The following is a 26889-nucleotide window of genomic DNA, read 5'->3' on the forward strand; positions in this document are numbered from 1 at the left end:
GGCATTTTTCTCTCATTCCCCTGGAGGTAGAATGTATCCCCAGGCCTACCCAATGCATATCATGTGGCACAAATTACCTTATCAGTCATAGGGGGTGCTGCCATGTTCCTCTGAGGCTTGGAATTAGTGGACTCTTTCAGGCCACCTCTACTCCCTAATGTCAAATCCTGAAATTTTGGCCCACTAGGTTGAGCTTTACAACTTCTCTGGTGTACTGGAAGGTGGTCGGGGGCAAAGGTCTCACGACATTTTGGGCAGGACACGAGCTGGCTTTGATGTGGCCCTGCATGGTTGGGCTGTCCAGTGAGAAAGGGCTGAGGCTTCTGCGGGAGTGGCTGGCGGAATTCCCTGGGGAGTCGGTCATTTTCTATTTTCCACTTTTCCAGGCATTTGGGTTCATGAATAGGAAGGGACAGGGTACCAAATTCCCTCCCACAGATGTAGCAGATGACAGTCCTTGGTCGGGTTGTGATGCCACTAGAAGCTTTCTTGCGATCATCAGATCTGTCCGGGCTTGGTGCCCTGGGCCCCTCAACCTTCTGCTTGCAGCTTCTCTGATGAACAAGAAGCCGGTCTGGCAAGAATGTGCGGCCGCAGGACTCACAGGGCAGCAGCTGAGCCTGGGAACTCTGGAAGGCTGCCTCATTCGCAGCCTGAAGATTGTAGGACCCACTTCCGCTGAGAAGCAGTGGTTTGGAAGGTTCTGGCCTCCTCAGGTGCTTGGGCAATTTGCTGTTTTCAACACGCCACTTCTCCAGGCACTGGGGTTCATGAATGCCAAGGGACTGGGACCCAAATTCTCGGCCACAGATATAGCACACCCGGAACCCGGGCCTGCGGGATGGGATGATGGGGGGCCTCGGCTGGCTTTCAGACATAATCCTCCTACTGGACTGCTTTGAGAGAATTACAGTTCCAGGTCTGTTTTTCCTAGGGTTCCTCTTTATTTTTTCACCCCGATTGTCATGCTCTATTTCTGGCAAGAAGCTACAATGGGACTCACCAAATAGAACAGCTTGGTTTATAAGAAAGGTGGGCTCTTTGGAATGGTGGAAAGACTGTTGCAATGTGGAAACCCTTTTCTCCTCTTCTTTTTCCATTAACAAAGAAGGCTTTCTCTACAGCTTGCTCTGATTTCAGGCCAGACGCATTTTGGGCTTCTGCTTAGAGTGAAGGTTAGTCAGGTTGGCTGTCCTGGGGTTCCACATCATAGCCAGTACCTTAGACCCAAAGACGGTGACTCAGAGCTTCATTGCAGGGCAGCAGTCTGGAATGCTGGAAAGTCCCCATGAAACCTCAGATGCCTCCAAGATCTGCAGGGGAAATATAAATCAAGAAGTTATTGCATACACACATATTCACGCGCACACACATATACACATATTTTAAGTTGATAAAGAACAGTGAATTTTTTTGACTGAGCATCCTCTTTGGCTATCATAATAACTACACTTAGGATTTGTTCAGTAAATTTTGGAATAAGTATGAAAAACATTTCTGTTATGAACTGCACTGTTACCGTATTGAGTGTTCATTCGATACTGCAAAGGAAGATGGACTATTATTGCACATCTCGACACATATGGTTTGAACCAAGAGGCATGGTGGTGAGATCATGCAGGAGAGAACCGAGGCTTCTGAAAACTAGATTAATGAAACCGCGGATCAAGTACAAAAGATCTCCTTCCATTACCTTAGGGATTCTTTTTAGTGCCATGGATCCCTTTGTCAGTTCTTTGAAGCCTATGGACCTCTTCCCAGAATAATAATTTTAAAAGCAAAATATAAAATTCTTACTAGTACAAGTGAAACTAATTTTATTGAAATAATTTATCAAATATTTTTAGTTGTGATTTCTCTTCTACTTGAGCTATAGTCACAGGCCAGACTTTCTGAGTGTCCATGAGCCTAAGATTAAGAACCAGCAGAAGAATAGGAAGATTATCAGGAAGCCTCCAGAGTGAGTTAAGCTTCTTGTAACCTAACAGGTATCCACTCTTCTTTATTATGGGACTGGAGTATTAATAAATTATGGCTGTAATTGTCAAGCCGAGAATGCAACCTTGGGCTCTACTTTTCCTGGTGGTCTATCTGTATACCTTCCCTGGGATGAAGATGCTCAGACTTCAGTTGATGCTCCTTTAACAGCTGTTGTGTTCATGTTCTTGTTTTATACAGATATATCTTCTTATAGACATCAATCTATCTATCTGTCAAACTATCTTTTTTTAAAATAAAAACATGGTCAACAATTTTCCTAAACTAGAAGAAAGGGCTGATAAGATCTCATTACGGTCAGAAGCCAAAGGAGTTTTTACCTTGGGGAAAGGCATGAGTCAGTTTTATCCCAGTCTACAACCTAGCTCAAGAAAGATTATCTTCAAAAGTCTTAGGACCTTCTTCATTTCCTGAAGGATGACCTCACTCTGGATTAGGGGTTTTTTAGCATTGGCTCCCATTCACAGAGGGAGCAGCACCTGATCTGAGGCTAGACCCTACAGTCCACAGCAGACACTTGAGTTCAAGCACACCAAGGACAGCTGCGCTGGTTATATCCGAATACTGTTCAGGCACTGCGGTTGATAAGGGACAGGTTGATAAGGGACAAAAAGCTGTGAGATCTGCACTCAGTTCCTGCACTTTGGTGCCAAGAAAAGTGTGAATCTTTGCAATTAAGGCTATCAAATCAGGTCTGGCACAGGGAAGGAAGTTATTCTTCATCTTGACAGATCCTAAGACAGTGATATTAACACATGTGACAAAAGAATGTGCTGGCCCCAAACAGAATGACCAACACAGAAAATGAAGCTTGAAGAAACAAAATTTATCACTTGATCATCACCATCCAAAAGAGAAAGTGGCTCTAGAGAACACAAAGAATCCAGTAAAATTATTTCATTAGATTTTAAACAGCACATGGGTAAAATAATCCCCCAAACCACTCTGCTTTGTTGGTTCTGATTTCTTATTAACCAAGGATTTTCTGTTTTAGCTTCCCATTTTCCTTGATACCAAGAAGTTGCAGATAGCAAAAGGAGACCAATATGAAAAATCACTGCAAACAAATAAACTAAACTTGTGAAACTTCCCTAAACTTGCTTACAATCTTCCCTCTTCACCCTGCTGCTCCCTGCAGATGAGCATTCTGAGAAAGCCCCATGACTTGCCCCAATAATTCGTCCATCTCTTTTATGTTAAAGATAACTAATATTTATTGAATTCTAACTATGCATCAGACATTGTACTAATTTTTACGTACATAATTTTAGTTAATTCTCAAATGATTATCAGACAGGTATTATTATTTTAATTTTTACAAATGAATAAACTATGACTCAGAAAAGACAAGTAACTTGCCCAAGACAGTCAGTTTCTAAATGACAGAACTGGGAATCAATTCCAGCTCTCTTTGGCTCCAGTCCTCGACTCTTTCCATTATTCATTCTGCCTAAAATTCCACGGACAGAGCTTCTTAAGTTTTTATCCCTATTTTAATGTACAATTCATATGCCCCATGGGTTTATGAAGGTAACTAAGCTCTCACCCGCTTTTATGCTCCCCTTTAGAAGAAGGAAGGGGTGAGAGGGAGGAGGGGAATAGGGCACAGAAGAAGAGAAATCTTTGAGATGGAAAAAGCAGGTGAGAAATCAGGGTTACTGAAGACAGCGTTTCTCCTTAAAGCAACACGGATCATTTTATTTTGCTGTGAATGGTTTTCTAGATGAAGCTATTCTCTATATGATGTACAAAACATACCTTTTCCTGATCTCACCAGTATCCTTAAGAAAAATCTGTAGTACTAGCCACAGATGGTGGGTGAGGGGGATTGGGGTGCAATAGTGGGTGCAGAGTGAAAGTGAAGGCTGCCCAAAGAGTCCAGACTGGCGTTCAGTCTGCAGCCCTGTCACTACTTTGATTAGGGATGGATCTTAATGCATGCAGGCGTTCATGCATTTTCTCTGCAGCAAAAAATGGCAAAGAATCATAAAATTCCCATTGAATCTTCATCTTTTCTTTTTTTAATCATCCTCATTCCTACTTCAATGTCCTCCTGAAAATTGTCTTATTGTGATTAAAGGTATCAATGTATGGAAAATGAGGTAGCTAGGACCAAGTGAAATTTGGGAAGACTGGTGTGTTTACTAGAAACATTTATGATATATCTGCCAATGATTCTGCTAAGGCAATGTGACAAGGCACATCATGGTCAGTTGCTCTATCCTGTAAGTTCTAAAAGTGAAAGTGCTGGAAAATACTAACTACGTATACTTAAATCACTTAAGAATTTGGCCTGTCACCCAGACACGTTGTAAAGCAAAGTTGCTAGTTTATAAAGAGAACCACTTTGCAAAGCCAGCCAGTTTCACCCCAAGCATCCATGGAGAAATGTTCACTCCAATTGGCCTGAATTATTCATTTTGACCATATTTGCACATAGGCCATTTAAAGAATGTCTTGGAAAGCATCATGTTTTATCAATATGATGCCATTTTTCCATGCCCTTTGGACTTCATGGGAAGGGAGAGACAAACTTACGAGGATGAATATAATAACCATGAAAATCCAAAAGCTATCTTAGCATTAGGGGGCATTTCTCTAAAAGAGAGGGGAAAGAACACAAGGTCTTTTAAAAAATAATTTAGTTCTTTGAAACAAAACAAATGTGTGATGCATGACCCCTTCTCCACTAGTATAGCATCCAAATCCTTTAAATGGACAAATGAATAAATAAGAAAGGTAGACTTGGGTTTTATGCTGCATCTGAGAAAAATTATAAAATAGAGAAAGTTTGTCTTCAATGTCCTCCATCAACCCCATTCAGTAGCCTCCCCTGCTCAGTACCCTTATATACACTCTAGTCTTCTTACTAATGAAATCTTGCTTTCAAAAAAGAGCTGATACACTAAGGCTTACAATTGATGAGGTAATATCCCTCCCAGAGTCTGGCAGAGACAGCTAGTTTCCTATTAATAGTTATTCTGCCCAAACTCCCTCAAGTTAACAGAGCCCCACTTTCTAGCTGGCACATGATTTCCTAGCCAAAAGTCTAGAGGCTTCTCTGTAGCTAGTGGAAGTATTGTGTGGCACTTGTAAAAACTCTTCTTGAAAAGTAGGGGACCAACCTACTCCTGTTCCCTTCCTTCATACTGATGACTGACGGCTGGCGCTCTAGCAGCCATCTTGGGGCAGATTATATTCATGTAACACTTAACATGACAGAGTAGAGATATGGATGAATTTGGGTCCTTGAAAATGCTACAGCCATCTTAGAAGCTCTGGAGTGACTTCCTTGGGCTTTATTTACATAAGAGAAATAAATGTTTGTTTTGTTTTGTTTTATATTTTAGTCACTTTTTAAAAGAGTCTTTTACTCATACGAAAACCTAATACTAATTGAGTTATAGTTTAATAGTTGTCATGAAGCTAGGCACAAAATGAATTCTAACAGTGATATTTCAAATTTCAAGATTTTTTTTTTGATGAGAAAAAAGTTGAAAGGGTTTATAGGGAAAAATTGACTTATTAAGTATATACTTTTCCCTAAAAATCAGAAATGAAAAAGCTTGGAACTGTAAATACTGAGCCAATGGTTCTTAAGAAACTGATTCACAATACTTCCTTTTCCAGAATTTTTTTTTAGAAAAAAATTTAATGACATTTACTTCAGGAGAATAGAACCTTATTTTTCCCATGAGTTTTTGAAAGATTGATAAGGCATCACTGTTGTGCCAGCTGTTAATGCATTGTCTCTGTATGCCATGCTCTCTCTTCTATAACCAGCTTTGTGATGCTGGCACTGGGACACTACACGCCCCTTTTCTGCTTAGCCAGCCAGCTCTGCATTATGATTTACTAATACCCGTACTGGAGGGAAAAGGTGAGGTTAGAGGAGAGAGAAGACTTGCATCTTTTTAGAGGGTTTCCTGTCTGCTTTTGGTTCCTGTATCACCCCAGCAATACTTCTTTATCCCAGAAAAAGCAGTTCTTTCCTGATGTAGCACCTGAAACCAATTTACAGTTTTTCCAATATTTGCAAATCAAACTGAATTTCCCCTTCCCCACCAGGCAGCACCATCAGCCAGTCTGTTCTTCCTCTTCGGAAATAAGATTTTTGGCTCCCTAAGGAGCTTCTTTTAAATTTCTAAGTCCTAATAATTCAAACCTCTTCCCTCTGTCCTTCAGTGCTAGGGATGGTAGCTGCTGCTTCCCTTATACAGCAGTGCTTTCTTTCTTTTTTTTTTTAACTCTGCTAGTTACCTAGGTAACAACTTCATTCCTGGTCAACAATTCTTTATATTAAATTCTCTCTGTTTAAATAACTAGTATGGTTTCTCTCTCCTGACTGATACAACTACTCTTAGAATATAAGTAATAAAAATCTGTGATATTCAAGCTGCATATTAGCTTACTATTGCAATAAATATAAACTAATTATTTCATAGTGTCTCAGAAACCGTGATGCTTAATATTCAACTCTCAATTCATTCAGACCACTGAAAACATACCTTTATAATGTTTATACAACCACTAGCTTTCAAAAGCCAGAAAATGTTGTTTCTCCATTTGTGATCAACTGAATAAAATCATAAGGGGAAATCTGCCATTTTAAGTTTCTTAAGTTTATATTATACTACCCAGCCATGAGGCCCCCCACTACCACAGAGGGACTTATAGAGTATATCAGTCCCATTCATAGATCAAGGATGACCGAGAAGTGTTGAGGGGAGATCAATAACCTGTCAGTCTGGCTGGTTCCCTACACTCCCTTCTGGGTGAAGCACCTGGGCCAGTGGCATTTTCAGTTCCCAGTAGTTTTGATGTATGTGGACAGAAGAGCAACTGGGAACTGGAGGTGGTATGGTTTGGGAAAGACAGGAGCAGTGTCTGAAAGGTAAAAAATGGAAACACTTTCAGAAAAGCCATTTAGCCTGAGGCATGATTTTGATGGAATCTGGCTGTCCATATTGACATTCCCAGGCTGATTTTGAATAACTAATGAAAAATTTCCCCTTCCTTGTCTCTCCTTCACTATGAAGAACTTTAAACCAAGATATAAGTTCTTTCACTTTTATTCCATCTAATTGTCAGGTGTAGACATAGTAGTCTATGGTGTTAGGAAAGCTATGAAAACCAAAAATGGGAGAAATGCATTCTTTATGCCTCTAAGTAGAAACTTCTACAAAGACCTTTTATGTTAAGGCTCATAATACCACCCCATGAAAGCTATTGTTAGACCAAGCCTGCAATTTTCACTCTATATTGAGTATTCAAATCACAGAGTACTCAAGAGTCATAAATGCCACACAGGTATGACCGTGTAATTGCAATATTGACGTTTGGAGTGGTGGAGAACTGGTTATGGAAACCACCAGAACAGTTGCATTAGAGGCCTATAATGTACAGAAATTCAAAGGCTAGACAAAGAAAGTGGGAGAATCAGGCCACTGAATAACAAACAAATCTACATAACATATTTTTCTGACACCTAGGATAGTTCTATCCCAATAAAATAACTATGCCAATAGTTTTTTTTCAAGACTTTAAAGAAATAGTTCATAGGCCAGATATGGCTCACAGATATGCTCTTTTTGGTTTGCATAGAGTTAAAAATGTTTGACCTAGTTGTCATTATTTTAAAATTTACAAACGTCACACAAAATTGTGACTTAGGGTTTCTTTTGAAAAAGTGGAAGATCTGGCCTAGAGGCCATCTTCCACCGTGGCAACATTGCTGGGATACAGGGTAAGGGTGAACCTGCAGATCGGACAGCCAAGCTTTACTCTTGAAAATTTGCTCATCAGCCCCTTGTTCAATTCACAATTCATGCTTGATTCTTAGACTCATTTGAGTTTGTGACCTTTTGTGATTCTCACTTTAAAATGTCCCTTTCCTCCATTTTTCTTCTCAATTGAATATTTGAAAATCACTTTAAGGAGCACTTGCTCTCAGAAAACTGAGAACCCAGTTGAAGTCTTTTCTAATGCAGATAATTACTAAAAACATGACATTTATTGGTAAAAATTCAGAAGGGAAACTTCCTAGTAAAAATTGAGTCAGGATGAAATAATTGGTTCAAGGAGGTAGGGAAATATCCAAGGGAAAAAAGAAAGAATCAGTGACCTGAGAAGGAATTTTCACACATTATTAAAGGGCCATAGGAAATGATGAACCTAGTTTCAGAAAGAAAAAAAAAAATCAAGAAGCCTGTGTTTAGATCAACCACAGGGGAGATGATAAAAAGGGGAAAAAAAGAAAGAAAGGAAAAAGAAAAACACAAACAGGCAAGAAATGTGTATGTGGAGACCATCTGAATTTCTTGGAAACATTCCCATAATTGTTTAGTTATTCATTGATATAATAAGAGCTACTCTTCTGCTTTAGACAGCAGCCCCTGATTTACCATTAAATGATTCCCCAGATGAAGAATGTTGGATATCTTAAGTTATTAGATACAGAAAGAATCAGTCAATAAGAAGAACCATAAGTAAGCTACTAATAATAAAGACTATTGTTGCCTTTCCAAGATTTGGGCTGGAAATACTTCCTAAGAGACTTATACTTCCTTGTAGGGATTTTAGAATTTGATGACTTTTTTCTTTCTGCCAAGTTGACCACTGAGTCAAGTACCATCTATGTTAGTTTAAACTGAAACTGTATAAGAACAGCACAGTAATTCCTTTTCGATAAAGAATGACATATTCAATATCCATTAAGTGTTTAAATTGGATGTATTGATAAAAACGGGGAGGGGGGAGAACTACAGATACCCTTGTTTTAGTATTAAATTTTAAAGAGAATTACAGATAGATTGTTACTAGTTCCCATCACGTGATATGCTTGCACACAGTTCCCACTGTCTTCACACTCTTGATTTACTGTCTCAGAGGGCTAACTCAGTGCAGTATCTTTGGCAAAGACTTCCAAGCCACAGAGTATTAGTGGCAGAAGTACAGTCACTAGACTAGTGCCTCCAGGTTGAAACAAACACATGAAGAATACAGCTGCCCTTGATGGGATGTTCCTGGCCGAGACAGATGGCATACGACAGATGAGCCTCACGGTATCCTGGAGGAAACATTTTTAACCACATCACCTTCTTACCCTCCTAAAGCCTCAAAGTTGTGCCTTAGCTCTACTCACCTCCAGGAGGTCAGTGCCTCCCAAAGCCTGGCTAGTGCTTAAATTGATCATCATTACCGTTCATTACAGACATCAACACCCTTTGTTAATAATGCTCTCTCCACCCAAAGCTGTTTCTGGGGAAAGTCACTGGGAAGGAAGTCAAAAACAGGGCGGAGCCCCTAAGGCAGGCCGAGTTTCTGCTGTGTGTGAATGAATGCGCTTCTATTTTCTGATACGTGTAGCATGTCTTCTCTGGAGGTGACTCTGGAGGCTGGGTCATTTAGGTACATCCACCAGCTGAAGACTGTTTCTGAATAGGGGCTTTTTGTTGCTCTGTTCCCTGCATCGCTCATCCTCCTATGTATAAAGAAGTCATTAAAAAGCTATTGTTATTCATTTGACATCTCTGAGTTTTGTGAACAAGAAACTCTTTCACAGGCCAGATGGTTTGAGCTTGTTGATGGTTAGAATCCTCCACTCCAACCTCTTATTGCCCAGGAAATCTTACCGAGCCTATCCCCGGCTGGAGAAAACCACTAAAAAGAGACTGCTGGTGTCTATGAGAAATGTGTTCCTTCTCCGTGTCCCCAGAGCCCAGGCCAAACATAAAATGTGGTTGACAGCTCTTTATTTGCAAACGTTCTTAGCTTGCAGTTTAAATATTTTGTGGTTTAAAGTTTACTGAGAGCCTCCTTCCACTCCACGCCCAATAACTATCAAATAGCAAGGAAGTCAGTGAGAGTATCAACTGCTTTGTTCTCTTTTCCTTTAGTAAACAAAAAGAAGACCGGTATGTATTTTAAGTTACACCTAGGATGGAAATATTGGAATATTTAACTAAAATAATTCAATTTAAAATCAACTCTTTGAAGGCTATTTTCTTCTCTTTCTTGTGTTTCTAGTGGGCTTTTTCTCCTCCCATCACCTGTGCTCTGTATCTCTTCATTTCATTATTTCCATTGTTGGTCTGTCTCCACTTTAAGTCTAGAAAAACAACCCAATGTCATTAAGGACAAGGTGCCATCTGCAAGGCAGTGAAGGATGTGGCATCCTGTGGTTGAGCTCACTGCTAATTTGCTCTGGAGGGGTAAGGCAACACAGACCGGCTCAACACTAGGAAAGCATGTCTTACATTTCAACTCCATGATATTCTGGAGAAAAACAGGACGAGAAGTGATAGGCCCCGCCTAATCACATGAGTTCTCGGAAGTGGAGAACCTATCCATCTGGTGACAGAGATGGGACAATGGAAGGAAAAAGGGACACAAGGAGCCACTGCTGACGCAAAGGGGGAGGACGGGGGCTGTGTGCAAGCAGTGTGGGTGGCTCTAGAAATTGGGAAGGGCGGGAAACAAGCGCAGGGTTCAGAAGGGACACTGTCTGCCGACACCTTGATTTTATCCCAGGGTACCCGTGTTGGTCTTCTGACATAAAATGATAAGATAATGAACTGGGTTTCTTTTAAGCTGCTTATTTTATGGTATTTGCTATAGCAGTAATAGAAGACTAAAACACCCCAAGAGAAAGATATCAGCACTGTGAATGCAGCCTTCTGAAAACTGTTGCTCGCCTAAGTTTTGGCCACCCTATGACCCAGAATCTTAATAGTCAGCTCAGGGTCACACCCAGCTCTAGTCTCCACTGGAAACACCACCAGAATGACTCCTTCCCAGGGGCCTTGCTGAGAAGCCCCAGTCAGGTCTCTATAATGAGAATTATAGTACAATTCATTCTAGAGCAACAAAACATAAATATTCACATAACTTTATAGAGTGGGTTCAAGGATCTCTGTCTAGCTCTCATGAGAACCCTCAGCCAGTGTGACTCAAGAAATAATCCTTCAGATTTCACAGTCTCTTCAGTGTGCTCTGTCTTTTCTGACCAAAGTCAAGCTTGCTCTTCCCTGTCCTCTTTGACTGTATTCTTTGTTTTGGTATCCACACATTTGCAACTGGTAGAATCGTTATTAACTATTGTCTTCAGAAACCTGATTTTAATACACTCTGCTCCAGGTTGCTGCTGCTGCTGCTGCTAAGTCGCGTCAGTCGTGTCCGACTCTGTGCGACCCCACAGACGGCAGCCCACCAGGCTCCTCTGTCCCTGGGATTCTCCAGGCAAGAATACTGGAGTGGGTTGCCATTTCCTCCTCCAGTGCATGAAAGTGAAAAGTGAAAGTGAAGTCGCTCAGTCATGTCCGACTCTTCGCGACCCCATGGGCTGCAGCCCACCAGGCTCCTCCGTCCATGGGGTTTCCCAGGCAAGAGTACTAGAGTGGGGTGCCATTGCCTTCTCCCTGCTCCAGGTTAACTGACTATATTTCTTGTCAAAGTGCCACATGCATAAGCTTTCCCTTCAAATCATGAAAAGCCTTACAACTAAGCTCAAGAATGTTGAGATTTGTTCCCAGTGTACCTTCCCAATTATTTATATCAATTATTCACCATTCTTTTTCCTTTCTCATTTCACCCACACCTATCTTACCACGTACACGCACACACATACAACCACGCACATCCATCTACAAACTCATACATACACAGCCATTTACATACTCATATTTATCTACACACTCACACCCATACACCCATACACCTTCACACTCACATGCATTCACTCACACCTATCCACACACACCCAATCACTGACACCCATGTACACCTACCCATTCACTTACATCCATACTCATACCACATCTAACGATTCATACATCTATCTATACATTCACCCCACACCCATTCACTCACATTCATGTGCATGCCCACACCTATCCATTCACTATCCTCAATCCTAAAGGAAATCAACCCCAAATATTCATTGGAAGGACTGATGCTAAAGCTGAAGCTCCAATACTTTGGTCACCTGACACAAAGAGTTGACTTGTTGGAAAAGACCCTGATGCTGGGAAAGTTAGAAGACAAAAGGAGAAGGGGGCAGCAGAGGATGAGATGGTTGGATGGTGTCAACAACTCAACGGACATAAATTTGAGCCAACTCTGGGAGATAGCGAAGATCAAGGCAGCCTGGCATGCTGCAGTCCATGGGGTTGCAAAGAGTCAGAAATGACTTAGCAACTGAACAACAAGAATGTTGATTTCCCTATAGGAAATTGGGAAATTTTATATTTTCTTATAACATGTACAACATACAATTGAAAAAAGATCACAAGGGAAGAAATGTTGAGAACATCAACATTTAACATTCAGAGACTAGGGAAAGGAAGTTCTTTGGTTTCCTAACAGGATCCATTACAGAGTTTACTCTAAAAGCACACTTTTAGTAGGAAAATAGATCCCTCTGATTTACAAAATGTACGTTGTACCTAACTTCTTGAGACTATGTGTACTACACACAGCCAGACTTGTATATTCCTTCCAATTCTGAATTTCTGTTTAATGTTGCTTCAAACAGTTGCCCCCATGTCCCATCTTATGTTGCTAGTAGCTGACACATGTCTAAACATTTTTGCTGAATATCTTGACAAATACTTCTGGACTAGATAGCAAACTTCTGCTATAAGACTTTGCTGCATTTACACAGAGCTTCAAGAATGAAAGAATTTATCGCCAACAGTATCTTCCCTCTAAGTGCTGAATCAATTCCCACTCCTCTTTCTGTGTGTGATAGGCTCAGGTTATTCAGATATTAATCAAGGTTTCACTAACACATCTGGGAAACAAAGTTCAAGTTCACGCAAACTCTGAAATACACAGGTGCAGTCTAATTTGCTAAGTAAGAGCAGAAAAAGTAGCTCAGCCAAGAATCCAGTAATACTCTGTCAGTTTCCACTTTAAAGTACTTTTGCAACAAATTCAGGTCTATTTTAAACACTAGCTCCAAAATGTCTATCAGCTATGGAATCTTGGGATATGTAACTTCTCTATGCCTCAGTTTCACTTACATTTTGGAAGAATGATTGATACCTTGCAGAGTTATTGTGAGGATTAAAAGTAAGATAAAATGCTTAGCACAGAGCACAGAGTCTGGCAGGGGATAAATATGATATCATAATTGTTACTATATGGTTTTAATAGGTCTTCTTTCCCATATTTTCATAAATAACACTGCAGGCTGAAAAATGTAATTAGGTGACTTTAGATTTTTAAAATTATTCTTCCTGTTTAAAAATAGTCTGAGGAATTCCTAAGTTTTTATCCTGTAGCTAATTCAAAGAACATTTTATTCATATTTCATTAAAAGACATTCCAACCTGTAGTCCTGAAAAGGAAAAAAAATACTGAAAAATTTTGAGAAATATGAGTACATTTTCTAAAGTTATCAGATCAAAGCCATATGAAATATTTCAATTATAGTGCTTGTCATACTGATAGCCCCTGCTAAGGACACCTGCCCCTTCTCCTCTGGACCAATGGTCCTGGGTGGTCACGTTCTGTAGCATATTATTCAACTCCCAAACCCCAAACCAAGCTGATTGTATCAGAGCTTGGGCACTGGACAAAGCTATCCATCACAAGGCTCATAAGCAGCAGTCTATGACATGGCTGGACATGAACAGATCAACTGATTCAATCACAATTAGTCTCTTGGAAAGGATAACAGCAATGTGCTAAAGCAGAAAAGAAAATAAGGAAGAGTTGTGAAGCTAGAGAACAGAAGCATGAAACATCACAGCAAAAAAAAATTATGCTTAAGAAGAAGACAGAATATGTAGAAGAGCTAAATATTTCTCTAAAGAAGACATACAAATGGCCAAAAGTCACATGAAAAGATGCTCAACATCACTAATTATCAGAGAAATGTAAATCAAAACTACAGTGAGATAGCACCTCACACCAGTAAGAATGGCCATCATCAAAAAGACTACAAATAATAAAAGCTGAAGACCACGTAGAGAAAGGGGAACCCTCCTACACTGTTGGTAGGGATGTAAACCAGTGCATCCGCTGTGGAGAACAGTATGGAGGATCTCTTACAAAATAAAAGTAGAGTTACCATATGATCCTGCAATGGGCTTCCCAGTGGCACCAGTGGTAAAGAATCTGCCTTTACAGATCCTGCCAATGCAGGAGACATGGGTTCTATCCTTGGGTCAGAAAGATCTCCTGGAGGAGGGCATGGCAGCCCACTCCAGTATTCTTGCCTGGAGAATCCCACGGACAGAGGAGCCTGATGGGCTATGGTCCAGAGGGCTGTAAAGAGTTGGACACGATTGAAGTGCCTTATCACACACACATGCATGATCCTGCAATACCATTCCCTAGCATATACCCAGAGAAAACTCTAATATGAAAAGATATATGCATCCCAACGTTCACAGAAGCAATGTTTACAATAGCCAAGACATGCAAGCAACCTAAATGTCCAGGGACAGATGAATAAATAAAGATGATGTGGAATACATATACAATGGAATATTACTCAGTCATAAAAAATGAAATAATGCCATTTATAGCAACATGGATGGACCTAGAGATTATCATACTAAGTAAAGTAAGTCAGATAAAGACAAATATCATATGATATAACTTATATATGGAATCTTTAAAAATGATACAAATGAAACTATTTACAAAACAGAAAGAGATCCACAGATATAGAAAACAAAACTTATGGTTACCAAAGGGAAAACTGGGGCAGAGGAGTGGCAGATAAAGTAGGAATTTGGGATTAACAGATACATACTACTCTATATAAAATAAACAATAAGGATCTACTGTATGGCATAGGAAACTATATTCAATATCTCATAATAACCTATAATGGAAAAGTATCTGAAAAAGAATATGTGTATGTATTAATACACACACACACACACACACACACACATGAATCACCTTGGTGTACACCTGAAACTAACACAACTACTGTAATACAACTGTAAATCAATTACATTTCACTTTTTAAAGATTAAAATAAAGAAGAAAAAGACAGAAAAGAAGGGGATGGAGTGACTGTGGATGAAACAGGGAACAGGCTAATGATGGAGCACGCAGGTGAGCAACCATTGAGGGCCTCACCAGTGAGGGGCTGCCACTGCCACCTGGGTGCAGAAGACACACGATATTCTTTAGACTTTATGTCTTGCAGTATGTCTGGAAAATATGTGCACTCCCAGAACTTTATGATAATTCTATTGGAGAATGGAAGAAACCTCTGTCACAATGTCCCAAAGAAGAAACGAGAGATTATGTTCATATACTACTAATGTATAAAGAGAAAGCAGGCCACCTCACAAGTGGGAAAGCAGTGATCAGGTCAGGGTTGCAGAGTCTGACTGTGGATAGGGCTTTTTCTTCATCTCTCCTAAAAAGGAAAACAGGGTGGGGTCTTTAGTTCTCCTCAGAAAGAGGCCTACTATAGGGCTGAACAGAAGCCTAGTATAGGGCTGAAAAGCCAATGGGGATAGTATCTGATTGTTAATGCTGAATAATCAGCAGAAATAAAAAAGAACTTGGTTGAGAAACTCTTTTGACTTTCCTCTATAATTCTGAAGCTTTTATAAAAATTACCTACTAATTATTTTGGTGTTTGGCCTGGAGAACAGAATCCACTCAACTCTTTGGCTAGGAATTTCTCTGGAACAGGTAGTTCTTGCCCTTCCTGAGGCCTGGTTGTTTGAGTCCCCTGTGTTTCCATGCACATGTATCCTTATAATAAATGCCCTATCTAAGTATACTTGAGTCCACTAAGAAGGCCTGGGTGGAGTTGAATTTATTTAATAATTCATTCAGCCCAGAATGCTGCCTCTGGCAGAAGAGCCTAGAACAGATATTTTGTGATATAATTTTTGAGTTCCCATTACCACGACCACCGTTAGACATATTTCCAAATAATCCAACCCTTCCATCTATGAGTTAACTCACAGACTACTACAATACATTTACTTCATCTATATGCCTGTTAGGATTGTGTGTCGTGAATCTGAATCAGTTGAACTGAGGTGGGCAAACCTACAGCCTGTTATACAGAGTGAAATATTATAAGTTAGAAAAATATAGATAAATATTGTATATTAACACATATATATAGAATCTAGGGACTTACCTGATGGCTCAGATGGTAAAGAATCTACCTGCAATGAGGGAGACCTGAGTTCAATCCTTGGGTTGGGAAGATTCCCTGGAGGAGGGCATGGCAACCCACTCCAGTATTCTTGCCTGGAGAATCCCCATGGACAGAGGAGCCTGGTGGACTACAGTCCACGGGGTCACAAAGAGTCAGACATGACTGAGTGACTAAGAACAGGACATATGGAATCTAGAAAGATGGTACTGATGAACCTATTTGCAGGGCAGGAATAGAGATGCAGACATAGAGAACTGACTTGTGGACACAGTGAGGGAAGAAGAAGGTGGGATGAATTGAGAGAGTGGCAATGAAATATACACATTACCATACATAAAATCAATAGCTAGTGGGAAGTTGCTATATAACACAGGGAGTGCAGTCTGGTGCTCTGTGACAACCTAGAGGGGTGGGATGGGGTGGGAGGTGGGAGGGAAGTTCAAGGTGGGTGGGGATATATGTATACTTATGGCTGATTCACATTGGTGTACAGCAGAAACCAACACAACACTGTAAAGCAATTATCCTCCAATTAAAAATAAATTAAAGAAAAAAAGGATTGTGTATCACTTTAAATAAAAAGACTCCTAGTCACTTAAAGAAACAGAGGCATAACTTTTTACCTAAGTGAGAAGGTTTTTTTGAAAAAAGCAATCAGATTCTCAATAATAACAAGGCTTCAGTGATGGTCTCGGCCTTTCCTTCAGGGATGCAACAACTACACTATTATGATGAAATTATTTGCATTATATGATTCTAAATACTATCTTCATATGGGACAAATGGACCATTCCTAGGGTCTAGCAGAGCTCTTTTTTCTATATGGTTTTTCTGTGAAGGTTAGTGGTTAACCCAACCTCCAGAGGAACTTATTAGAGACTGCCATCAGCCAAGGTCCATGGGACACTAACAAGAGTCATCATGAACATCTTCCTTTCATTCTTCTCCTTTACCTTTCCTGCCCTTTGAGGCCCAGAAGTCTCATCAGCAAAGGCTACTCCACTCAAAGACATATATGGCAATTCACTCCTAAGGTGACTAAACAGGCTTTTCTTTCCTCCATATCTTGAGAATTATTTCATTATTCTGGACCCTAGGGTAGAAGGTACAGATGAGATTCACTTAGTCCTCATTTGCTTTCAGTGGGCTTTATAAATTTTTTGGTTTTACTTTTCCTGGTCATTGTTCTTTTCTCCCTGTAGCCTTCTGAAGCTTCCACTTAAGTGTTGTAGCTGTCTGTTCATAGTTTTTCACTTTTCTGATTTTTTGAATCTTATAATACCACAGTTATATGGGAAGATAAAATAGGCTGAAATATTTCAAGACATTATGAAATCTATTTGAAAATGTACAGATTTTAAATCTGTTTTGTAAATATCATGTGGAAGGATGACACAATTTCAGGCTACAGATTTTTCTCTATTGATTAATCATAAAATTCCAGTCACAAAATTGACTAACACTAAAAGTTATTAAATTGTTGGTGAATCACAACATCACCTATTTTATTTAGACACACAATGGATAGTGTCCATTTCGGGAATTACAGCTAGAACAGTGTTCTTGCACTACTTATCAGTAAGCTCTTCCTGGGAGTCTCTGTTGAAAAGTTTATTTGGAAACTTCTTGTTACCCATAAACACCTCAACAGCTAAAATAATTAAACTCCACTTGACAAAGTATTCGACATAGGAAAGAGGCTAACTGAAGAGGAAAATGTGGTCTTAATTTTTGCTGACTGAAATGTCATGTGTTTCATATATACTATGGTTCACTTGGAACTGAACAGATGGAGCAGTCCAAGATTTATCGTTATTTTAATATTGCACAATCATTTGGTATTTTTGAGAGGAAATGCCATAAAGTGATTCAAATAATGTAAAAACTAATTTCTTACTACACATTTTGAAAAGAGCTACAATATAAATAATTTTTCACAAACTAAGTATATGTATTTCCATCCTTTCAGTGAATATATACACTTGGCAAGAGGCTGGAATCTTATTAGCTATATTTATCATAACTATGCTGAGCACTCTCTTTCTAATTGCTTACACACACACACACAGACACACACACACACATCCCCCTCTATACATTTTCCTCCATATCCCTTCTAGGTCAAGAGAACAGACTGATAACCCTTGTCATAATCCTCATTTGACAATGAATCCATGCCAGGATTCCAGTCCATGTAGCACGTAATTGGTAATGATATGCTGGATTGTAACTAGGTCAGATGATACTAATAAGAACAACAGTTGGCTAAACACTGAATTCTGAGTCTTTCTCCAACCATGGATTTCTTCTATTTCCAATCCTCACTACTTTCACTTTATACATTTCACAGTAATTTTACTGAAATAACCTCTGACCACATCTTTTGACCTGAGAGAGGTCCTACTAGTGGTGAAGGCAAGGGAAATGATCATGAGGAAGCCTTCCTTTGCCCCAGCTCTCCAACTAAGTTCTTGATCTTGAGGGCTTGCATGGGAGATGTGGGGTTGGGAGAGGAGAGCAAGAGAAAAGGTAAAAGGAACTAGTAGACACTCTAAAAGAATTCATTTGCAACACGTGAGACCTGGGTTCAATCCCTGGATTGGGAAGATCCCCTGGAGGAGGGCATGGCAACCCACTCCAGTATTCTTGCCTGGAGAATCCCCATGGATAGAGGAGCCTTGAGGGCTACAGTCCACGGGGCCGCAAAGAGTTGGACACGACTGAACGATTAAGCATGGATACTCTAAAAAACAGATTTAGCATGTTTTATCCCCGTATAAGTGCCTTTTAATGATTCCACAAAAAAGTAAACATCTCATTTTACACCAGTCACCTTATATTTTCTTTCTGCTCACTTTCTCCTCTCCTGTCCTCTTTGCTTTTGTGTGTGTTAGTGTCTCTCCTTTCCCTATTCTTTCACTCCTGTCTCCATTCTTCTAGTGATGTTGGATAACCTCATTATATTAATTCACATACAAACAGTCTTCACATCTGTCTCTAATGTAGCCAGTTATCCCATTTGGATGTTTTGCGCACTCTCCTAAGTTTACTGCCTTGCCGGTAAATGGATGTGCCTTGCTGTTCATATGCTCTTTCAGGCACAGCGGGAGAAAAATCACTCCTGATGTCTAATCCTTCTTTTTTCAGAGCAGATATAGTCACCTCCTAAAGTTATAAAACAAAGCCCCAACCTCCCCTAACTAAACGTACCATGGTTGTGGCACTATTCTCAAAATAAAGGCCAAACGCTTGAAATTCTATAACCTGGTGCCCCCCTAAGCCTCTGCTTTGTGTTCCCTTAACTCTCTCCTATCTGTGCTGTGTTGCATCCTTGTTCACCTCTCGGTTCCTCAAATAAACCAAACTCATTCTTGCTCCAGGTTAGGGGAGAGACTGAAAAGGAGCTTTGCACATGCTCTTGCTACTGCCTAGAATCTTCCCCCAGCTCTTTGCATAGCTTTCTTATTTTATTTTCCAGATCTCTGTTGAAATGTCAACTCCAACAGACAGACCCTTCCTGACTACTTTTTCTCAAGTAATTTCTTTGTCTCTTCCTAAAACACACACACACACACACACACAAACACACACAGGCACATAGACACACATGCAACTACACAGATGCATGTGCACACACACACATACACATGAACATACCCATGTGTACACATCATACAGACACATGAACACACACATGTACATGTGTACCACTGCCACCACCACTATCATAGTTATGCGCATAGTTATGACAGTGCTGTTGATTTTCTTCACAGCTCTTACAGCATATATTTTCCTCGTTTGTTTGTTTACATGTGCAATATTCATTTCCTTTACTTGGATGTAACCTCCACGAACATTAGGGTCTCATTTGCTCTCTGCATAGTCATAGCCCAAGCAACTAGTACAGCGCCAAGCACATTGCAGGCACTGACAAAAAACTCCTGCATGTTGAATGAGCTGAGTAACATTAGCTTGATTTTAAATGGATTTTGAAAATAAAAATCAAGCCCATTAATTAAACAGAAGAATAAAAACAGAAAAGGACTTTTGGAGAGAAAGGATTAAAAGCTACTTTTGTGGTATTTTCTCAAATCTTAGGGATATCTGAGCATATAACCCTTGTTTAATCTTTCTAACAATACTAACGCAAGGGATTAGTATTTTGCAGCAATCTTTTTGGATCTAACTCCTAGAGTAACGAAAACTAAAAAAAAAGTAAACAAATGAGGCCTAATGAAACTTAAAAGCTTTTGTACAGCAAAAGAAACCATAAACAAAATGAAAAGACAACCAACAGAATGGGAGAAAATATTTGCAAAGAAAGCGAACGACAAGGGATTAATCTCCAAAATATACAAATATCTCATGCAGCTCAATATTAATAAAACAAACAATCTAATAAAAAAAAAAAGAAGGGCAGATATAAATAGAAATTTCTTTAAAGAAGACATACAGGTGGCCAGAAAAGCACATGAAAAGATGCTCAACATTACTAGTTATAGGAGAAATGCAAGTTAAAACTGCAATGAGCTATCACCTCACACTGATCAGAATGGCTATCATCAAAAAGTCTACAAACAATAAATGCTGGAGAGGGTGTGGAGGGAACCCACATACTCTGTTGATGGGAATGTAAACTGATACAACCACTATGGAGAACAGTATGGTGGTTTCTTAAAAACTAAAAACAGAACCACCATATGATTCGTCAATCCCACTCCTGGGTATACATCTGGAGAAAACAATGCTTCAAAAAAATACATGCACCCCAGTGTTCATAGCAGCACTATTAACAATAGCCAAGACATGCAAGCAATCTATTAATAAATGTCTATCAACAGATGAATGGATAAATAAGATGTGATACATATATACAATGGAATATTATTCAGTCATAAAAAGGAATGAAACAATGCCATTTGCAGCAACATGAATGAACCTAGAGAGTGTCATATTAAGTGACAGACAAAAAAAGACAAATATCATATGCTATCTTTCATATGTGGAATCTAATTTTTAAAAATGATACAAATGAACTTATTTATAAAACAGTGTCACAGATTTTGATAGGGGAAAATGTGAGGATGAGGGGAGGAATAAACCAGGAGCTTTGGGTTAATATACTATATATAAAATATATAACCAACAAGGATCTACTGTATAGCACAGGGAACTCTACTCAATATTCTGTAATAATCTATAAGGATAAAGAAACTAAAAAAGAAGGAATATATATATATATATATATATATGCATAATTGAATCACTTTACTGTACACCTGAAACTAGCACAACGTTGTAAATCAACTATATTTCAATAATTTTTTAAAGGAATTATCATTCTGGACTTAGAAATGTAACTATAGTCAGTCACTTGTATCTTCAGGTTTTGCATCTGCAGAATCAACCAACATCAGATCAAAAATATTTTTTAAAAGTTCAGAAAGTTTTAGAAAAACGTAACTTGAATTTGCCACACACTGGCAACTATTTACATAGCACTTGCTTTGTATTAGGTACTACAAGCAATCCAGAGAGGATTTAAAAGTATACTGGATTTAAAAGTATACTGGAGGATGTGTGTAGGTCATATGCAAATACTATACCATTTTGTATAAGAGACTTGAGGATTCACGGATTTGGGTTTCAACAGAAAGTCCTGGACCCAACTGCCCAAGGATCTTGAGAGAGGATTGCCTGTATACCAAATCCAAGAGAAATGAGAATCCAGCCAAGGACTGGACTGTGTGCTGAACCAAGCCCTATACCTCACAGTAAAAACTATTCAACAAGAAATGAGCTACCTGCATCTATGGCACAGAGCTCCTCCCAAGAATAGAGCTAGACAAGCACATCAGAAGTGGCTTTATGACTAGGTAGACACATGTATTGGGTGCTGTAGGGCTAGGAAGAAAACTGAAGGAGAAACAAAGCTGGGTTTTCCTGAGCTGAGCTTATTCAGTCCTTGTCATCTTCGTCTCCTGGAGACTCCCAGTACACATTTTCTGTCAGTGACAACAAGGACTATGTGTTGGTTCAGTCCTTGATGAGCTTATTCATATATTGTTTCTTTTGACCACATGCATTCTGAATGCAGATGACTTTCAAAGCTTAATTCTCCTTGGAAGTCATATTTTCTTTGAAGATAGCCCCACAGTACCAGGCACTCAGAGGAAGAAGAGTTTCAAGGCCACAGTTCTTTATACGTCAATGTACAATTTTGCAAGATATTTCATTAGAATTTCTTGAAGATTAGAACAAGCGTCGACAATCTAGGGCTCCCTGGTCAAACCTGGCCAGCTGTCCATCTTTTTTTCTTTTGGTAAATAAGGTTTTACTGGAACAGAGCCATGCTTGTTCATTGGTGTATTTGTCTTGATTGTTTTTGTCTTACCACTGCAGAGCAGACAGACTACGAGGCCTAAATTATTTATTATGTGGCCATTTATAGGAAAAGTTTCCTAACCTCTGAATTAGAGCACACAAACGAGAAAACTCCATTTTAACAGTGAAACATCCAATTATTCATCAATGTGAATTTACGAAATAGCACTCGGCGCAACCACAATCCTAACAAGTTTTGTTTGCGAGAACCCCACGGGCCTTCTTTTAGAATTCTCTGCAGTAAGTGTTTGGTTGCACTGTACTCTGGACATTCTATTTGCAGTTGTCGTCACTTTTAACCTGCTAACAATGTGCCTCCTTTACATTTCCCTTCCTGTTGCCCCCAACACTGTGCGTGCATCCTGCTGTATCTGTATACTGTAATATTTAGAAAAGGTTTCTCTACATCTCTAAGACTCCACAGGAATCTCCTCTGCTGTCTCAGGAAGGGTGCTCTGGAATTGCTCACCTTCTTTACCACCTACAACTTATCTCTCTCTTTTTTTTAATTGTATTTGTTTTGCCATACATTGACATGAATCCACAACACATGTACAACTTATCTCTTGAACTGCAAAACTCCTAAAAATGTTTCATTCACCAGGGAGTTTGAGGAAATTTTTAAAAATAATAATATTAGGATAAAACAATATTCATTTAAATTATATAAAGCCAGAGAAGAAATGGTCATATTAAAGTCCAGTTTCTGAACAAATTTCTCTTAGAAATAATATATAAGATTCAACTCCTAAAACAGGTTGGAAAATTCAAATGGACAGAAGGGATAGTTTACATTCTCGGGTTTAAAGGAAATGGATGTTTTGTGACAGGGATAGCAAACTTGAAAAGCCTGAGGAAGTATTTTTCTTTAGTAAACTTATGAGTGCTGATAATTTTCTGTAAATTCATAGGAATGCGTAAAAACATTCCACCCAATGTTTATTTTATCAGGCATAGGTTTTTTTCTCTGTAATTGTGAGATATACACTGTTAAACAGGCAACAGAGTAGAGATTATAAGTATTGTTTCCTTGCAGAAATTATGAACAAAGAAATATTTTCTTCCTCTCTTTCCTTTTCTAGAACAGTGTCTGGAAAACAGTAAACAATACGTTATTGAATGAATGGATGAATGAAAATTAAGTTCAAGCCACATTTTGTATAAATGGGTTTGAAAATGCATCCCTTTTACTGGGATTATCATTCTTGATTAAATTTATAACCATATATTTTTGGTTTTTGCTTACTACAGAATAGCTTAAGATCAGATTACTGTATAGGAGGAGATTTGGAAAACATAAAAGACAGAATGCCCAACCTGATTTAAACTCTTATGCATGGTTCCACTGGCAAACAGTCATGGAAGCACTCAACTTGTATATCTGTTTTGAAGTTGGACACGACTGAGTGATGAACACTTTCATACACACAAGCCAAGATAACTGGCTTATTAAAAATTAATGATGCCAATAAAGACATCAGTGCAACTAGAATCCTATCAAGTTTTGTTTAGATTGATGTAATGGAATAGAGTCCAGAAATAAATGGTCGATTCACATATGTGGTCAATTCATATTGACAAAGATGCCAAGATAATTCAATAAAGAGAGGAAAATCTTTTAAACAAATAATGGTGGAACAACTGGATTCATGCAGCAGAAAAATTAGTATAAACCATCTATTGTCACCAAATACAAAAACTAACTCAAGGTGAATCACAGAACTACATATAAAAACTAAAATATAAAGCTTCTAGAAGAAACTATAGGAAAATACTTTATGATCTCAATATTTGCAAAGATTTCTTAGACAGAAAAACCAAATGGCACTAAACATAAAAGAATTTAAAATTTTACTTCATGTAAATAGAAACATCTATCCTTTAAAAATACCATAAGAAAACTAAAAGCTAAGCCACAGATTGGGAAGAATTTTTTGCAATGAATATATTTGACACATATGTGGCAAGCAACACAACATGGGTTGCCAAAGATGGGCAAAAGCTTTTAATAGACTATTCACAACAGAAAATGTATAAAATATCAATAAGCTCATGAAATAATAGTAAATTAAACTAAAAAAATTAATTTGCATTTTCCTGTTACTTTTTAGGAAAATGCAAATTAAAACCACTATACACACACTAGAATGGCTAAAATTTTTTAAATTGCCAATACAAAGTGTTAGGATGTGAATAAAACAGAAACTCTCATATATGCCTGATGAGAGTATGAAATATTACAACCACTCTGTAGAACCATTGGGCAGTTTCTCATAAAGTCAAATCTATGTCTACCTGATAACATGGACATTCTACCCCTAAATAATTACAAATGACATAAACACACGTTAACAGGTAAATGGATAAACCAACTATGATGCATTCATATAACAGAATATTATTCCACAATACAAATGAACAAATCACACACAATGATATAGATCTCTTTCAAAAATATTATGTCAAATAAAAGGTCATATGCAAAAGAGAATATACCAAATTATTTCATCTATATAAAATTCTAAACAAGTAAAGCTAATCTGTAGGTGACAGAAAGTAGATCAGTGATTATTTAGTGGGTGGGTGGGCAGAGAATGAACTACAAAGGTTAATGGACATGTTCTTATATTTTATCATTGGTGGTAAAATAGATAGAATCACTCGTCAAAACTCATTAAACTGTGTAATTAAAATGAGTGCATTTTATTGTATGTGAATTATATATCAATGAAGATGATATAAAAAGAAAAAACACTTAAAAGGGAGAAGAAATATGAATAGATACTTAACAAAAAAGAGATACAAATCTCTAACAAGCTCATGTAAAAATGCTTAACTACATTAGTCGTGAAGGAAATACAAATTATAAACACAGTGCCATATCATTTCATATTCCTTATAAAGTTAAGCATACATCTATCCTATCATCCATCAATTTTAGTCCTAGGTCTGAACCCAAGATAAATGAAAACACAAACGACTTGTGCAAGAATGTTTAGAGCAGCTTTAGTTATAGGAGCCCCAAACTGGAAACAAACCAAATATCAATAAGAAAATAGATAAACAGCTGTGTAATAATTCTATAATGTTATAATACTCATCTATACAAGGAATCGAACTGCTTATATACATAGCAACAGGAACAGTCTCAGAAACATTCTTCTGAGCCAATGAAGCCAGATACAAGAATATACACTGTATGATTCTACTCATATAGAACTCATGAACAGCCAAATTATTCTCGTAGTAATAGAAATGAGAACTGTGGTTGCCTATGGAAGGGGGATTGACTGGAAGGCATGTGAGGAAACTCTCTGGGCGATACAATTCTGATTAATGTTAAAAATATATTTTATCAACTTTTTTTTGAAGAAAATTTTAAACATCACCCCCTTAAGTGGAATTTGATTCTTTTAGTAATTAAAACATTTAATTCATGGTTCACATTATTGCCAAAATCATCCAATGAAGTAAAACCGTATTTATTCATTTGTTTAGTAGTACTTGAGGGTTATTTCTTTAACTTAAGAATGGATTACTTTTCTTTGGATTCTTTTTCTATAGCAAGCAAATATCACTACATAGTGATGAGAAGGAAGTGGAAGAGATTAAGGTCATTATTACTAGTTGAAAGGTAAGATTTGAGACTGATTAGCTACCAGCCAACAGAGAAAGAACACACCTTCTGGGAGCCTCACCTTGTAATACTTGTTCTTTATTTTTCTATTTTGGTTTTTGTCATGGCTTGCTGAATCCCTTGGTGGGGTAGCTGGTGGAAACAGGAGTAGAATAACTGGGAGCTCCAGGATTCACATCCCCTTTTGCAGGAGTTCTTTTAGGAGGTGAGGCTGGCTGCCGGGAGCAAGAACCCCTGCCTTTGTCGCCTGGATGTATCCTGGCAACCTGTCAACAAAACGAACAGGACTGAGTTCTATAGTAACAGATTGGAAACTCCAAAACAAGAGGAGAAGAAATTCAGAAACAGATGGCAAAATAGGTATGGGCCTCAGCTTTCTTTGAAGTTGACTCGGAGTTTTACCAGTGGACTAAGCATCACAAAAAGGGATGCAGATTGATTTAAGCCACAAGGCTCTTCTCGGCAATGGAATGGGGAAACAATTCTTTTTTTCTGAAGAAAAAAAAATTACTGATTATCCTATTGATCTTTTCTAGAGTGTTTAAAAATAGGAGACCCTGACCTCTTCTAAAAGGAAATGGATATTCTCCACGGTTCTCAAAGGGTGTGTTGGTCTGAAATAAAACAAAAATGCAAGAGGTAGAAGATAACTATTTTCTGTGTCTTAAGATAGAGAAACCATTGCTAAAAACTAAGGTCAATATTTAAAAATGTCTCTAAA

General features: G+C 38.5%; 1 protein-coding gene and 1 long non-coding RNA gene across 2 annotated transcripts; one reads left to right on the plus strand and one right to left on the minus strand.

Moving 5' to 3' along the window:
* Window positions 1–26413, minus strand: ZNF474 (zinc finger protein 474). The gene is made up of 2 exons (XM_081499056.1): window positions 26230–26413; window positions 1–1313 (listed from the first exon to the last, which is right to left on the minus strand). Exon 2 carries the CDS (start codon window positions 1098–1100, stop codon window positions 60–62), a length of 1041 nt encoding a protein of 346 aa, XP_081355182.1. The 5' UTR covers window positions 1101–1313; window positions 26230–26413; the 3' UTR covers window positions 1–59.
* Window positions 26414–26454: 41 nt separating this feature from the next.
* LOC145509777 (uncharacterized) lies at window positions 26455–26810 on the plus strand. Its single transcript, XR_014056404.1, has 2 exons — window positions 26455–26528; window positions 26705–26810. It is a non-coding gene; the product is annotated as an uncharacterized LOC145509777 (long non-coding RNA).
* Window positions 26811–26889: the final 79 nt, after the last annotated feature.

The sequence above is a fragment of the Giraffa tippelskirchi genome, chromosome 6 (genome assembly GCF_054371585.1).
Source record: "Giraffa tippelskirchi isolate mGirTip1 chromosome 6, T2T-mGirTip1v1.2.pri, whole genome shotgun sequence".
Taxonomy (NCBI): domain Eukaryota; kingdom Metazoa; phylum Chordata; class Mammalia; order Artiodactyla; family Giraffidae; genus Giraffa; species Giraffa tippelskirchi.